This window comes from Protomyctophum parallelum, assembly GCF_964188405.1.
Source record: "Protomyctophum parallelum genome assembly, chromosome: 15".
NCBI classification, from domain to species: Eukaryota; Metazoa; Chordata; class Actinopteri; order Myctophiformes; family Myctophidae; genus Protomyctophum; species Protomyctophum parallelum.
Genome location: NC_139710.1, coordinates 38,366,191 through 38,381,686, shown reverse-complemented (window position 1 = coordinate 38,381,686; position 15,496 = coordinate 38,366,191). Strand labels below are relative to the sequence as shown.

The 15,496-nt window shown below is 42.0% G+C and overlaps 2 protein-coding genes across 2 annotated transcripts in view; one reads left to right on the top strand and one right to left on the bottom strand.

Annotated features, from left to right (window-relative positions):
- Nucleotides 1–3,389: 3,389 nt before the first annotated feature.
- LOC310871841 (alpha-(1,3)-fucosyltransferase 7-like) lies at nt 3,390–4,436 on the top strand (the record flags this gene model as incomplete). Its single annotated transcript, XM_083783476.1, has 1 exon — nt 3,390–4,436. The coding sequence occupies one exon, from the start codon at nt 3,390–3,392 to the stop codon at nt 4,434–4,436; it is 1,047 nt and encodes a 348-aa protein (XP_083639602.1).
- Nucleotides 4,437–11,067: 6,631 nt separating this feature from the next.
- npdc1b (neural proliferation, differentiation and control, 1b) overlaps nt 11,068–15,496 on the bottom strand; it is a 50,276-nt gene continuing 45,847 nt past the window's right edge. Inside the window, exons 8-10 of the mRNA XM_083783475.1 lie at nt 15,265–15,364; nt 13,687–13,745; nt 11,068–11,295 (exon numbers count right to left, since the gene is read on the bottom strand). Coding sequence (XP_083639601.1) covers nt 11,208–11,295; nt 13,687–13,745; nt 15,265–15,364 — 247 coding nt within the window. The 3' untranslated portion in view covers nt 11,068–11,207. The remainder of the gene's footprint in view (nt 11,296–13,686; nt 13,746–15,264; nt 15,365–15,496) is intronic.

The window sequence follows — 15,496 nt, the reverse complement described above, 5'->3', positions numbered from 1 at the left end:
ACTGGTCAAGTCTTACTATAGGCCTCACAACCTCTGCTCATTATGCTATGGTGGGATGGCTCAGGATAGAGGACAGACAGAGTAAAACAACTTGCCATGCCAACGGACCTGGTCTTCAAGATCCTCGAGGGAACAACTATAGAAGAAGACACCTGGTGCTATACTCTCCCCGCAGGATGTGATCATAACTCTATCTATGGATGCGATAGGTATATTGAAAGAGAAAGAAGGAAGAACAGCCTGCTTTCATCCTTCCTGTGTAGAGGTCCATGTTAGAGACATAGTTAGTGTGGTTGCCTACCAGGCAACCAACCAGTCTATAGTCAGAGCCAACATTTTTACTTTTACAATTATTTGAAAACTTTAGTTACTAGTTACTTTGGCGATTTAAATTTAGATTAGAAAACATAAATTAACCACTTCAACCCTATACATTTTGGCCATTTGAAAATAGCCAATCTACAAGCTCACAATGCCTCGCAACGCGACACATTGTGAGCTTGTAGATCTGCTATTTTCAATAGACTTTGTACACATTTTGAACTTGTGAAATAGGACATTCTGCAATACGAATACTTTTACTTTTAGTACTTTAAGTACATTTTGATGCCGATACCTTTGTACTTTTACTCAAGTACATTTTCAATTCCGTACTTTTACTTGTATCAGAGTAGTTCTAAATTGCAGTATTGGTAGTAGTAAAACAATTGAGTACTTTTTCCACCACTGTATGCCTATCTGTTGGCCAGGTATAGTATAGTGACTCATCACAATCAACTTTATTTATAGAGCAACCCCAAAAATTGTGAGTTTTATTATTCCGCCCCTTGGGAGGTCATGAGGGTCAATACATCATCATCATTATACTGTACTAAGCAACCACACTTGCAATTTCCCTTGAATGTATTATTTAACAGTGTTGCAGACTCTTTTGTTCTTCATGGATCTATACTGTAGCTTCTATTTATCTCATGTTTTATTGGCATTGAACCAAAAAGCTGAGGTTTGAAATCAGCAATTCGCTCATGGCATCAGTATTGGGTGGCAGGCAGCTACAGTATAGAGCTATACAAAACCGTTATGATGTGGTTATGCCATACAGGAAAAAAAAACACAAAAAAAAACAGGAAGGAAGGAAAGCTAACTTGTGGTTGATAAATCTACAAACCGACTCTTCTGTGCCCAAAGAAACCATGCAGGTCTTTAAGTGAAATAATGTAATATTTTTAGACAAGAAAACAACATCAATACCAAAACAATGTACAGCAATATAATCATGACCAAAACAAAGAAATACAGGTCCTGTGCTGGTAACAGTGCACTGCTTGGTATAGTACATGGGTGGGTATGCAAGTAGACTAGTAGTGGTTAAAATGAGAATTACCGTAAGTGTGGGGTGGGGCTGTTAGACCTTGAACATGTACCGCAAACAACTGCTGCTGCCTTAAATAAAGGACCTTCACTTGTACTTCACACTGTAGGAGCATCAGGCATATCATATCCCACCAAGGTAAGGTGTGAAATTATAAACACAACTACACCCAATTTACCGTTTAGTTTAACTTGTGAGAGCATTATTTTGAGTAGATACAAATATTTACACATTGTACAGTATCACAAATAGTAGATAGTTATAGTACTACATGTAGAGTCAGACTGTTAGGCTATGCATATATAAGGTGCATGAAAATGTAACATCATGCTCATAATCTTTTACCCACCTATTGTAACTGCCACAGTAAGGCAAAGCAAGGCAACTTTATTTTACAGCACCTTTCATAGACCGGGGCAACTTAAAGTGGTTCTCAAACATGTTCATGTCAAGAACCCCTAAATGAATATTTCTGAATATCTGAATAAAATCAAATAGCCTACAATCAAAGTGCAGCAGTGCACTCTGATTGTAGAAAGGGACACTAATAAAAAAGATAGTGCTGGTGCCAATTTAAGCTTAAACTAAGTTTAGGCATATGATGTTCCTACTTAGATAAGAGACAACACACCCACTCTAGCTATTTAATACAATAAAATAAAATAAAATGAATGAATTATGATTGTGAAACTTCAGACCTTTAAAAGGAAGTTGCGTTTGTTCTTCAGCTATAAACTATAGTTACAAAGTATCATGAATAGTATTTCTGACAGCTCATAATATCCAAACAGATCTGTAGAATCTGTAGACATGTTGGGACGCACCCAGACACAACAACATTCCCAGGTTTCTTTCAAAATCTGGTGGGAAAGCGGGAAAATAAATAAATAATCTAGTGGTGCACAACTAGACCAAAAATGTCTAGTTGTACGGCAGGGGAATTATTTCTTAATCCAATTTATCAAAATGCATTTTCGGCCTAATAGGAGTTTATGAGGGTGTCAAGTTTGTGAGGGTGTCAAATTAATCTCTTTTGAGTCCCAAAATGAAAGCGGACCCGTCTTTATTTTAACCTTAAAATGATATGATATATGACAGTACTTTATTATCAGTTTGCCCTGAAATTTGTCTTGCGACCCAGCGGCCTTGTATGCAACACATATACACACATTTTACATAACACAAAACATGACACAAAACAGAAAAGAAAGGAAACAATGTTGCATATAGCTCACGTGTGACATAACCCCAAAACCTGGATATCCACTTACATTCTCAAAAGTATAGCAGTAAGTTCCAAGAACTGCATGTCATTTAGAACACAGAGGAGATATTGGTCCATTTTGTTTAGTATCACAGGAATAATGTGCAGTCTGTGAAGGATTTTACATTGTTTTTTAATTGTTAAAGGACTTAACTTTTCAACCTATCATATAATAGGTCCTCACTAATAATCGTGATAAAATGGCACCATTATTTTCTACTCAGTCTCATAGGAGGGCTAGATCAGTTCAGAAACCCGCCCACCATTTTTTTTACAAAAATGTTTAGATTTTTATTATCGTGAGAACGATGGCTTCCATTTTCGCATTGCAACTTTTCAGGACTAGAAAGCCTGCAGTTTCTATTAGCTTGGATTCCCCATCGATGATGTCACTGGTGGACGGGTTTCTGAACTGCCCACAGCCCTCCTATGAGACACAGACAGGGTAGAAAACATTGTGCCATTTTATCATGATTATCAGTGAGGACCTATTATATGAAGATAGGTTGAAAAGTGGTGAAGTGGTCCTTTAACAATTAAAAAACAATGTAAAATCCTTCACAAATATTTGAGAATACAGGAATACTAGAGACTTTCTCCAGTGAATGCCCTCATATGTTCTGTTGTGATAAAAATGCAAAAGGGTATATTTGACCCCTCTAACCTATAAGCATCTTTCTTGCAGGAGTCGCATATTTGCTATACTATGTGCAGTGTGCTTCTGGACTGCCTGGAATATATACCTGAGCATCAATGCCTACCTCTACAACTACATCCTTACCCATCCTCATCCTCATCATTATCCTCTTCTCCTCATATCTGCTCCACCGCAACTTGTGGGACCAAAACCGTCACATGAGGCATCGGCGTCGTCCAGATGCCCTTCGAAAGAACCTCACCGTTCTTCTGTGGCACTGGCCGTTTGGTCGCTCGTACAGCCTCGCGGGAGACACGTGCAGGGAGATGTACAACATCAGCAACTGTTTCCTGAGTGACAACTCCTCCATCATCTCCACAGCCGATGTCGTGGTCTTCCACCATGACGAGCTGAGGACAGGGCGCTCCTCCCTGCCTCTCCACCTCCGTCGCACGGCCTCCCAGCATTGGGTGTGGCTGTCATTGGAACCACCCATCCACAATGGAAACCTTGCCCGTTACAATGGCCTCTTCAACTGGACCATGAGCTACCGCCGCGATGCCGACATATTCATACCTTACGGAAAGACAATTCCAAGGAGTGGCTACATGCCCGTTGTGGCCCCTCAAAACCGGTCTTGCCTTGTGAGCTGGGTGGTCAGCGAAAACAGATCCAAACAGGTGCGGACAGGTGTTTATCAAAGTCTAAAGAAACATGTCCCCATCGAGGTGTATGGACGCTGGAACAAGAGACCGGTGTCAGACAAAGACCTGCTGCCTACGATTGCACGCTGTCAATTCTACCTGGCAATGGAGAACTCTAGAAGCACCGACTATATTAGTGAGAAGTTATGGAGAAATGCCTTCCAAGCTGGAGTGGTGCCGGTGGTTCTTGGCCCCAACAGGCCTACGTATGAGGCCCTGGCACCTCCTGGCTCCTTCATCCATGTGGATGATTTTAACAGCACTGCAGAGCTGGCTGCTTATATCAAGAACCTCTCTTCAGATAGGAAGGCCTATGAGGTGTATTTCAAATGGCACCGTACTCACAGCATCAAGACCTATACTGACTGGAGAGAAAGACTGTGCCAAATCTGTGTAAACTACAATAGATTACCAACTCACAAGGTGTACTATGAGCTGGACAAATGGGCTAATAGCTAGGAAACAATTTGTCTTTTGGTATGTTAGGATCACTGAAACATATTGATTGTATGAGCATTTGCAAAGCTGAATTTGATATAAATCTGAGATAACAAGTAAGACGCGCAAACGCGGGAAGCGAACGCAGCTCGTGTGTGTGTGGTTGGTTGTGTGTGTGTGTGTGTGTGTGTGTGTGTGTGTGTGCTACAGCAGCGCCCTGTGTGTGTGTGTGCTACAGCTGCGCCCTCTGGTGGCGGGCGGGTGGTGTAACAGCGTGACACACACACACACACACACACAGACATTCAGCCCTTGCTGTCATAGTAAGTGGCTCACTGTGTAAACTACAATAGATTACCAACTCACAAGGTGTACTATGAGCTGGACAAATGGGCTAATAGCTAGGAAACAATTTGTCTTTTGGTATGTTAGGATCACTGAAACATATTGATTGTATGAGCATTTGCAAAGCTGAATTTGATATAAATCTGAGATAACAAGTAAGACGCGCAAACGCGGGAAGCGAACGCAGCTCGTGTGTGTGTGGTTGGGTGTGTGTGTGTGTGTGTGTGTGTGTGTGTGTGTGTGTGTGTGTGTGTGTGTGCTACAGCAGCGCCCTGTGTGTGTGTGTGTGCTACAGCTGCGCCCTCTGGTGGCGGGCGGGTGGTGTAACAGCGTGACACACACACACACACACAGACATTCAGCCCTTGCTGTCATAGTAAGTGGCTCACTGCGTTCGCAACAAGACTGCCCACATTGCATGTGTGGCAAGCTATTGTAATCACTCCTGTCCTGTATGCTCACATGCATGTGTGGTGGCATGATATTGTAATTACTGAGTCCTGTGACTATGAACTATATGACTATGAAAATTACTCAACAAAGGAAATGTGGTGGTGCTGTTGCCCTGCAGTGTTGGGGAGTATTAAGCTACATGTAGCTGAGCTACGTAGCTTAGCTACATTTTGCTGTAGCTTGTGGTATTTTAGCTACATTCATATTTGTGTACCTCGTCAAGTAGCTCAGCTACCTTTTGGGTCATTTTTTGTAGCTTAGCTACTCAAGTTACAAGCTACAATTTTGGGGAGCAGGGGTCTCCCAGAGGGGAGGAGGGGTCTCCCAGAGGGGAGCAGGGGTCTCCCAGAGGGGAGGAGGGGTCTCCCAGAGGAGAGCAGGGTGAGGAGGGGTCTCCCAGAGGGGAGCAGGGTGGGAGGGGTCTCCCAGAGGGGAGCAGGGTGGGGAGGGGTCTCCCAGAGGGGAGCAAGGTGGGAGGAGGGGTCTCCCAGAGGGGAGCAGGGTGGGAGGGGTCTCCCAGAGGGGAGCAGGGTGGGAGGAGGGGTCTCCCAGAGTGGAGCAGGGTGAGGAGGGGTCTCCCAGAGGGGAGCAGGGTGAGGAGGGGTCTCCCAGAGGGGAGCAGGGGGAGGAGGGGTCTCCCAGAGGGGAGCAGGGTGGGAGGGGTCTCCCAGAGGGGAGCAGGGGTCTCCCAGAGGGGAGGAGAGGTCTCCCGCATGTACATTCTCAATTTAACGCTGAAAAATAAAAAGTAGCTGAGCTACTTTTTCCTATGTAGCTGTAGCTTTACAAGCTACATTTCTCCAGGGGTAGCTATGTAGCTTGATCAAGCTACTGCCATGGTGAGCTACTTGTAGCTTTACAAGCTACGCTTTCAAAGTAACTTCCCCAACACTGTTGCCCTGTCAACTTCTGACAGGGCAACTGGACGGGAACCCCTTTTGGTGCTTTAAGCATTATGTTACACGTTAGCTATTGAAAAATAGCAGATCTACAAGCTCATAGCGCAGCACCGAATGCCGCGCTATTTGTATTTGGCAAGATATTTTTGGGGGCTTTTTTTTTTAGACTGAGAGGAAATGGGGAGAGAGAGATGGGGACTAACATGTGTTTTGGTGGGCCTTGATGCTGTAGTAATGACTGATTTTACACTTGCTGAAAATAGCCGATCTACAAGTTCACAATGCGAATGTGAACTTGTAGATCGGCTATTTTCAGCATGCAACCAAGTGTAAAATGACTTATACTGGATCTCTTGTCCACTAGTCCCTTCCTAACATTTGAGTCTAGTTTTTATTTGTTGACGAAATTGTCCGTATATTTATAGTCTTAGTTTTAGTCATCATAGCTTAGCTTTCATTTAGTTTTCGTCAGTGAAAAAAGGTAGTCGACGAACATTTTTCGTCTTTGTTTTAGTCTACGAAAACAACACTGATCGGGAGTCGAACCCACGTTGTGCCCGGGCCGTTACACTAGCCACCTGCAGGCTGTGACTGGTAGGGGAGACGGGGGTAATGTGAGACACTTTTTACATTTGCTCCCCTGTAGGCGAGCTAAAATGATATATCAGTCAAATTTACATATTTCCCATTCATTTGGGATGTTTCCTAAAAATGGAAATGATTAGAATGAATCCAAGACAAAGGGCAGTGAAAATATGATTGTTTTAAAAAAAGTGGTCAGGTGTCTCACTTTACCCCAGGGCTGGGGTAAAGTGAGACAGACCAGCAAAATCAATGGGGTAAAGTGAACCACTTATTCTTTTCACTTTAAAACTACCATAACACTTGTTTTAACAGTTAGAACACTGACAGCTAGCTTGACAACCACACATTCCAAAACTAATGTCAGACTAGTAACAGAATCATGGGAATTGGTCATTAACCACATTTTCTTTCTAAACACTTGAAAGTAAGTCTGAACAGAATCAAAGACAACATTCTGTAATTCAAAATGTTTTAATTTTAATGATTAGAACACAACACACACGCACACAATTCACATCTCTACAAAAAGCAACATTTGCTAAAAGAGATAAACGTTTCTCTCGGTCGAGGTTTCCCCCCATTTAACCCATTAAGACCGGGAATGTATCTGTGTCACTTTAGCATAGTAGACAGCAATTGGGTTCGGAACACTTGACCCTTAGAGCAGGCTAGTAGGGGCTCAGCACCATCAGAACCAGCTAGAACAGCTACAGCTACAACTAGGTCTACTCTACATTCCAGCCAAGGTTACAGTTTGTAAATACATCAACGATGTGATTATAATCCATTTCTAATGGATGAAGCCTTGGCCTGGAAGAGAGGTTATCAGGTGGTCTCCAAACGTCTTAGAGTGTTTCAACCCTCAACAACTACACTCTCCAGTTGGCGGGTCAGCAGTGATTTGGCCAAGTCACTGCCCCTCTCCTCCATGCCCCCAGCTATAGACAAATCTGTGGAGGGGCGCCCCGGGCACAGCCATCACCGAGGTGAAACCAGCTATATCATTGGCCACACCCGGCCAACAGGGAGCGCAGTGACCTGCTGGCCAGGTGCAGCAAACCAGTGCTGACCACACCCCAGCGACCACCTCGCCCAGGGAACCCCCCGAAGATCCGCCCACTGTCCTTTCTGTCATGACTGAACCAACAGGAGGCTCCCTCGGCCTTGTGTGTTCTTGGGGGACTGCAGGCACTGAGGTCTCTAGGACTATGGTTTGCCTCATGCCTAGGGTTCTCCTACATCTCACTGTTCGTCTGTGCGGTGTGCATGTGTCCATCCTTGTCCAGTGTCCACACTTAGCCTTACTCTGGTGTATTTGAGTCAAAGAAGCCTTCTCTGAGTCGGTGTCACTGGCATTGTTGTTGTCGTTGAATCTGTCCTATCAGGTCTCCCTTCCTCCCCTCCTCTCGGGAGACTCTGGAGGTATTGCTTATTTGTACGTTCTGTAGCTTGCTTGGTGCCCTCTTGCGAGTGCTGCGACAGGGGTTGCTGGCCCCTGTTACCCCGCCAGACTTTCCTGGAGGTCAGCTGTCTCTCCAGCGTCACTGACCTTCCTCGGTTGCCATCCAGACTTTCCTGGAAGTCACTGGTTTCTAAAGGTGAGGATTTGCTCTCTCTGTGTGGTTCCTCCACGCTGTTTAGGTTGTGGCAGCTTCTTCGCCACATCACATTTCAGAACATGTGCCACATCGTTTTCCTTTATAGCAAATGTGGGTCTCTCCCATGCTTTCGTGTTTCCCAGGATTCTTCTGATAATTTGTGCAATTGTGCATATATTTCTGGTGTATTATCTTCTTTTCTGCCTTGCTCTCAGCGGCTGCCTTCTCAATCTCTACAAGGGCGGTTCCACCCCAGGTTGTCTTTCTGGTGTATCTTGGCATTTTCTACAATGTTTATGACATAGAAAATAAAACATATGCAATGTAATATTAGATTAAAATATGTTTAAGACTGAACTTAACTTGTGCCTCATGGTGGGGTAATGTGAGACAGTGTCTCGCTTTACCCCAGAGCATTTGTCTCACTTTACCCCACACCCACATTTTGGTAAACAGGACCTCTTTTAGCAATTCAGGCTAATCTTCAGCTAGCAGCAATCTCATGGATGTATATGATGGTAGTTCATCAACATGTATGATTTAAGTTTTTCTACCTGAATTAATTTGCTTTGACACAACAGCTGATTATGTTGACGACAAGAAAATTAACTTTTACATGCAAAAAACATATTTTTGTGAAAAAAACATGCTTACCACAGCACAATAAGGTCCTCTCCTCCATGGCAGGTAGGAAATGGGAGGGGCTTCAACATATAATGGTCACATGACACAAATGTCTTGTGGTCATGTGATACAGGGGGTGTCTCACATTACCCAGTGTCTCACATTACCCCCGTCTCCCCTATGGCATGTTTGATGGACAGATTCACAGTGCCCAAGTCTAGAATACAGTCAGACTGAGTCAGTGATGAACAGGGCAATGCTATTTTGGAACTCTTTACCCTTATATCACCCTTATATACCCTTAAAATATCGCAGACATTAAAGGTAAAAATGCACTTAAAAATAGGCATCAATTGATCATTCGTAATAATTGTTTATTTCCCAACCATTGTGAATAACTTGACATGTTGTTGGTGTAAATACCAAATCAAGTATGTCTCTATAATTAGGGCCAGGCCTATTCTGTCTCTATTGTCTATATGAAAGGGAAGTACTTTAATGCTCACTCACGCAGTCAATACCAGTGTATAATTGCTTTATTTCAACATTAATTTTTCCCTGTTACCTTTACCATTATTTTTTATTTTGTTCACTCATTAACAGTGTTTATTTGCTTCATTCTATTTTATTTTTGTATTATTTTCTCTGTTACATTTACAAGTATTTTGCTTTAGTGTATTCTATGTTTGTATATTGTTCAGTGTAACCGTTACCATTTGTAACAATTAGGAACCCTAAATAAACCAAACTAAACCAAGCCAAATGGCATGCTCTGTAAACCCGCTAAAACACAGCTGAAACAATGGTAACACCTACTGGTCATCGATTGTTATTGCACAGGTGTTGACCTGAGGCACTTGCCCAATGCCCATGTTCCACTTGCTCAAAGGTCATGCCCACTTGCCCAAAGTAAATCGTCCATTATAAAATGATAGGTAAAATCTGAATTACCGGTTCAATTTAACACTTTTTTACTTCCCGGGGCTGTGCAATAATACCCATTTATTTTATGCCAAATACCTACATAGCTATATGAATGTGACTATGGGGTTCACACATTCACAACAGTGAAAACAGCACATATTAGGTAAACAACATACCGGTAGTTTACATCCCACAGAACAGAAGACAGAGCGCTCTGGCCACGTTCAGGCGTTCAGACTGATATCACGTGTTGTGTTTATAGACGGTTGCGTCCACTCTCAAATCGAGCACTTGCCTGGTCGGGCAACCTGAATAGAAAGAAAACTCCACATGACCAAAAGTTTTATTTTACCTGCCAGGGGCAGGAGGGAAGCCATTTAGTGTCAACGCCTGATTACAGATATATCTGTAAATAGTTTGAAAGCTATGGGTAACTTTGTAGTGTCAGTTGTAAACATCTGATAGCAGCACTAAAGTTCAAATTCATATACCTCTAATATAGTGGGTCGGACCAAAGTTGTCAGTGGTGCTCAACCTTTTTCATGTCAAGCACCCCCAGAAGTATCTGTATTTGGACCCCCCATCTGAAAATTCTGTTCCAGGGACCCCCAAGAAGCAAAGATTTGACTTAAAAATGTTCACCCGCGCTACAAGCTTGTAGATCTGATATTTTTCAATAGCCAAAGTATAACATAACAAGGCTTAAAACACCAACAGGGGATCCCGTCGTGAATGGGTATAACTTTTAATCCAAAACTATTCCTTTCCTCCCACAGATCACACAGCAGACCACACCGAAGTCACTCCCACTAATAGAAATGTTTATTTATTTAATTTCCTTCTCTATCCCACTGCATGCTGAACAATAATGTTGGTGGTAAAAAGAAGAGTACTGAGTCATCTCCCAGTGAATATATAACTTAACGTGTTCAAATAAAACAGTCTCTAGAGGCTCCGTCATAACAAGAGAGCATGAATCAACAGGAGGACAAAATGGTCAAAACCAAACGAAGACATGAAAGCAGCTCAATCCTAACAGTTATCTTTTTTTAATATCATCAACATTGGAAAATATATGAATAAAACACTGAATAAATTAAAATGATGAATGAAAATGTGAAAATTTTAAACAATTTCCAATTCACTCAACAATAAATCTACACCAATTAAGCGAGTGGATTAGACTCTGTTAAATGGTCATCGTCCTCCATCCGGTGTTGTTCAACAAGCTCGACGGAAGTCTTTTAAAACACAGTTTAAGATCACCTGACATGGCAATACACTCCCCCAGTGTCTACTGTAGATATATAAAGATATTGTTTCTTTTCAAGTCATCACAATGGAGTATCCATCTCTTTTACAGGTCATGTACAGAAGTGTGGGAGAGCTGAGAAGTTGAAAAGCAGTAGGAATAGGTCGGATTGAGGAGCTACAATGCAGGCAGCAGCTTTCCTGAGAGACGACAGTAGGACACTTTAAAAAGAAAGGCTTCCCAACACATTTCTGAATGCATTTCCAAATCCCCCATGGTTGTTTACAGACCTACACTTTTAGAATACATCTTTAGAATAAGCTTTGGAGATTTTTTTATTTGATCGTCATTCAGTAGTACACAGTCAAATCCTCAGTGCTAATTTAACTCCAAGAGTGTACAAATATACATAATAATACACTCTCTGAATAACAAAATGATAAAATTACACTGTGGAGTTTTCTGCGCATGTTACAGGATCAAAGTGGCTGGGTAATGGTGCAGTCAACAAAGTCAGGTTTGTTGTGGAAAGGCTCCATATAGGCTCCGTATACCATGACACATATGTCAAATTATAGTGGGGATACAAATACTAAATCGAATTTGCAGTCATTGTATTGTGATTCGACAAGATTTGTTCCAGAGTTCTCTGTGCAATGATTGGCATGATTTCTTCTTTTTTGTTTTTGGAGAAAATATATGTTAGTAAGGTAGGAAGGTACTGCAGGGAGGAACCCACGGAATAGTCAACACAGAGAAACAAAAATAAAGACATAAAAAGGTTCAATATCTGACACGGCACTCTGGAATCTAGAGGAACGTGTAGACACAGTCGGACACATTGGTTTAAGTGACAGGTACCATTTTCTTTCCTGCGCACGTTTTAGCAGCTATATACAGAAGATCACAGGCCATGGGGACAAGCCATGTTAGTCAGATCTATGTACACGAGGAGATCTCTCTGTTTCAGAGTTTAGATAGGTAAAAGAATTTTCAAATTCCTTTGAAATCATTCAAGTTAAATTCATCTATATATATATATATATATACGTATATAAATATCATAATCAAGTTTGCACAAGAAACTTGTAAGTGTGGTCAATGCATATCGACTTCCAGTTGTCATAACACAGCGTCATCAATTCATTTCATGCATAGAGGAACTAGACTGAGATTACGATGGCTACATTAACAGTGTTTACAAACCACGTCCATTGCGTGTGTGTGTGCACGCGCGCGTGCGCGTGCGCGCGCGCGTGTGTGTGTGTGTGTGTGTGTGGGGGTGTGTGTGTGTTGTCGTGTCCATGAAATAGATGAATAAAAACACATCCGTTCTTAAAAAGTACTAAACTTAAACCTTTGTAGTGAGACATTTTATATTTCCTCCGGTCAATATGAATCAAGTCATTAGAGAGAAGCAGCCATCTTGATGGAGACACTTCACTCTGGTTTCATTGGCATCTAAAGAAATTTCACTATACCCAATAACTTCCACTTTGTACACACCCCACCCCACGCCCCACAGGAAGAGTCATAGCTCCTGGTCCAGCGCGTTAGCGAGTTCCCTCCTAAGGCCCTGCCGGGAATGCCTCTGCTTCACACCAACAGAAAGTTCCACTGCCGTTCCGAGGTGTCCGACTTTAGTAAAAAATAAACTAAACTACTTTGCTACTTACCGAAACTTACCGTTTTGTGTCGGAAAGGATATTATACAGAGAGGCTGGGGTCCTGAGAGGCTTCCAAGCCTGGAGAGTAGAGTTTGAAAAACACAAAACAGTCTTTGTTTCGTTAAGTAGCAATGTAGTTTAGTTTATTTTTTGACTAAAGTCGGACCCCTCGAGCGGAAGTGGAACTTTGTTGGTGTGAAGTAGAGGTGTGCCTGGCAGGGCGTTGGAGAGAACTCGCTAACTAACGCACTGGACCAGGGCTAGACAAGTCATAGCTATATCAACAGAGGATGCAACAGTCAATACAAACATTCCGTCAGACAAAGAGTATTCCTGACTTTAAGTTCCGTTGATATGAATACTGTTATTATACGATGAGCAACAAAAATAGCCAATATACAAGCTTGTAGATCTGCTTTTCTGACTTTAAATGCCTAATGTCCAAAATAGGGATGCCACGTTGAAAATGGTTAGAGGAGGAGGGGGAGGGGGGGGGGGGTAGTAAACGAAAAAGAAAATAAATACAAGGTTTAAAAATATATATACACCGGTATATAAAAAAAGAAAGAAGACTGTATCGCCGGGCACAAGGGAATGACATCCTGTCTGTGTCACTGTCCGTGCGAATGGGAGGTGTTGGTCCCAGAGTTGAGTACTGTCTGACAGAAGAGAAATAAAAGGCCAGTAGCCAATGTCCTATTTTCTGCCTTCTGCTCCTCCCAATCCAACATTTAAATTACATCTCGTCCTGGCGTACACTGCACTGATGTTGTTGTGTGCGCGAGTACATAGGTATATAAATGAGTATGAGGACAGCTCATTGGGTAGGGCGTAGTGTGTATAATGCGTGGGGGTGTGAGTGTGTGCGCGACGTGCATGTGGTGGGATTGTGTGTCGTGAATTTCAGAACGTTACTTATGGAACCTCTGATGGTAAAGGGTAGAGTCGTCGAACAACGGGTTCTTCACCTCCATTTCCCCCGTCTGCAAAGAAGACATGAAGGAGTTGAGTATACTGTCATTAAAAAAGAAATAACTATGCAAAAACAGACAAAAAATAATAATTAATTCAATAAAATAATTTAAAGGAAGGTTCATTACAATAGGCATTACATTGGAACTACAATTCTAAATAATTTAATTAACCACTCTATACCAATCTTGCCTTACCCCTTATCCCTAAAATTATTTGCCTTTATTTTATTTTTTTACCATTTTGAAGAAAAAATAACTTTTTTATAAAATAATTCAAATAGCCAATCTACAAGCTCACAATGTGTCAATGCAGATCGGCTAGTTGAACTATTTAAAAATGTTTTTCAAACTAGTACAAAATGGCATATACGTTTAGTTTAGGAATAAGGGGTGGTAACGTGTTGCAACATTATTATATCCCCAGAATAGGAAAGCGAGAGTTAGTGTGGTTAACATTTATACTAAATGCTTTTTTGTAGGGGCAGTAAGAAACATGCTTGTACTGTATGTAGTACCTTATTGGTGACATTACAAAAGACCCCATCTTATAATTTTTTGCCATGGACGTACAAAATGAAAGTTAACAGAAACGAAATACTTGGCACGGACAAGGCCAGGTCACATTAGCAGTGTTGATTTCGTCGACTCTAAAACTAAGACGCAAAATGTTCGTCGTCTACCTTTTTCCACTGACGAAAACTAAATGGAAACAAAATGAAAACTAAGCTATGATGACAAAACTAAGACTAAATATATTGACAATTTCGTCAACAAATACAAACTGGACAAAAGTGTTAGGAAGGAACTAGTGGACAAGAGATCCACTATAAGTCACTTTACACTTGGTTGCATGCTGAAAATAGCCGATCTACAAGCTCACAACGCTTCAAGCTGTGACGCGTTGTGAGCTTGTAGATCGGCTATTTTCAGCAAGTGTAAAATCAGTCATTACAACACTGCACATTACTCTGTGTACGGACATATTGATGACCCCTGATTAGTGCTGCACGATTCTTGCTCAAATGTGAATCTCGATTTTCCTCCACAAGAATCGATATCACGATTGTCTTTTTTTCTATATCAGTGGTTCTCAATATTTCATGTCAAGGACCCCAAAGATTACATGTAATATGCCGCCGACACCCCCCCCCCCCCATCTGAAAATATGTTGTTCCAGGGACGCCCCAGAAGCAAAGATTTGAGTTAAAAACTGAAACTCTGAAAGAATATATATTCAAAGATTTGAGGCACATTTTCACGATTTATCTAAAATAGCAGACCTACAAGTTCATAGCGGGGCACTCAGTGCCGCGCTATGAGCTTGTAGATCAGCTTAGCTATTTTTCAATAGCTAAAGTATAACACAATGCAGGGCTGAAAGACTGAAAATGTGTTTTTGCAAATCTGCACTGATCTCATTAAATGACCCCTATGAGATCCTCAGGACTGAAATCAGTCCCCAGGACTGAGAACTGAGGGGTTCCCGCCCAAAATGGGTTAATACAAAGTGCAACAGTTAGTTACTCACGGGGGCAAGTCCAGGGCACTCGTACACTGTGAAATCTCCATCCTCATTCTCCTCGTCTGATGTAGCCCCCGAGTCTGAAACCTTTGGCTCATCTCTTTGTCTGGAGGACACACGCACACAGTTTAACAATTAGTTTCTACTCCACACACAGGGAAAGCATAGAGGGGACACAAATACTTTAGGTGCAAGTAAAGCTTACTGTTGTATGTCCTCATGATACAACACGCATGTC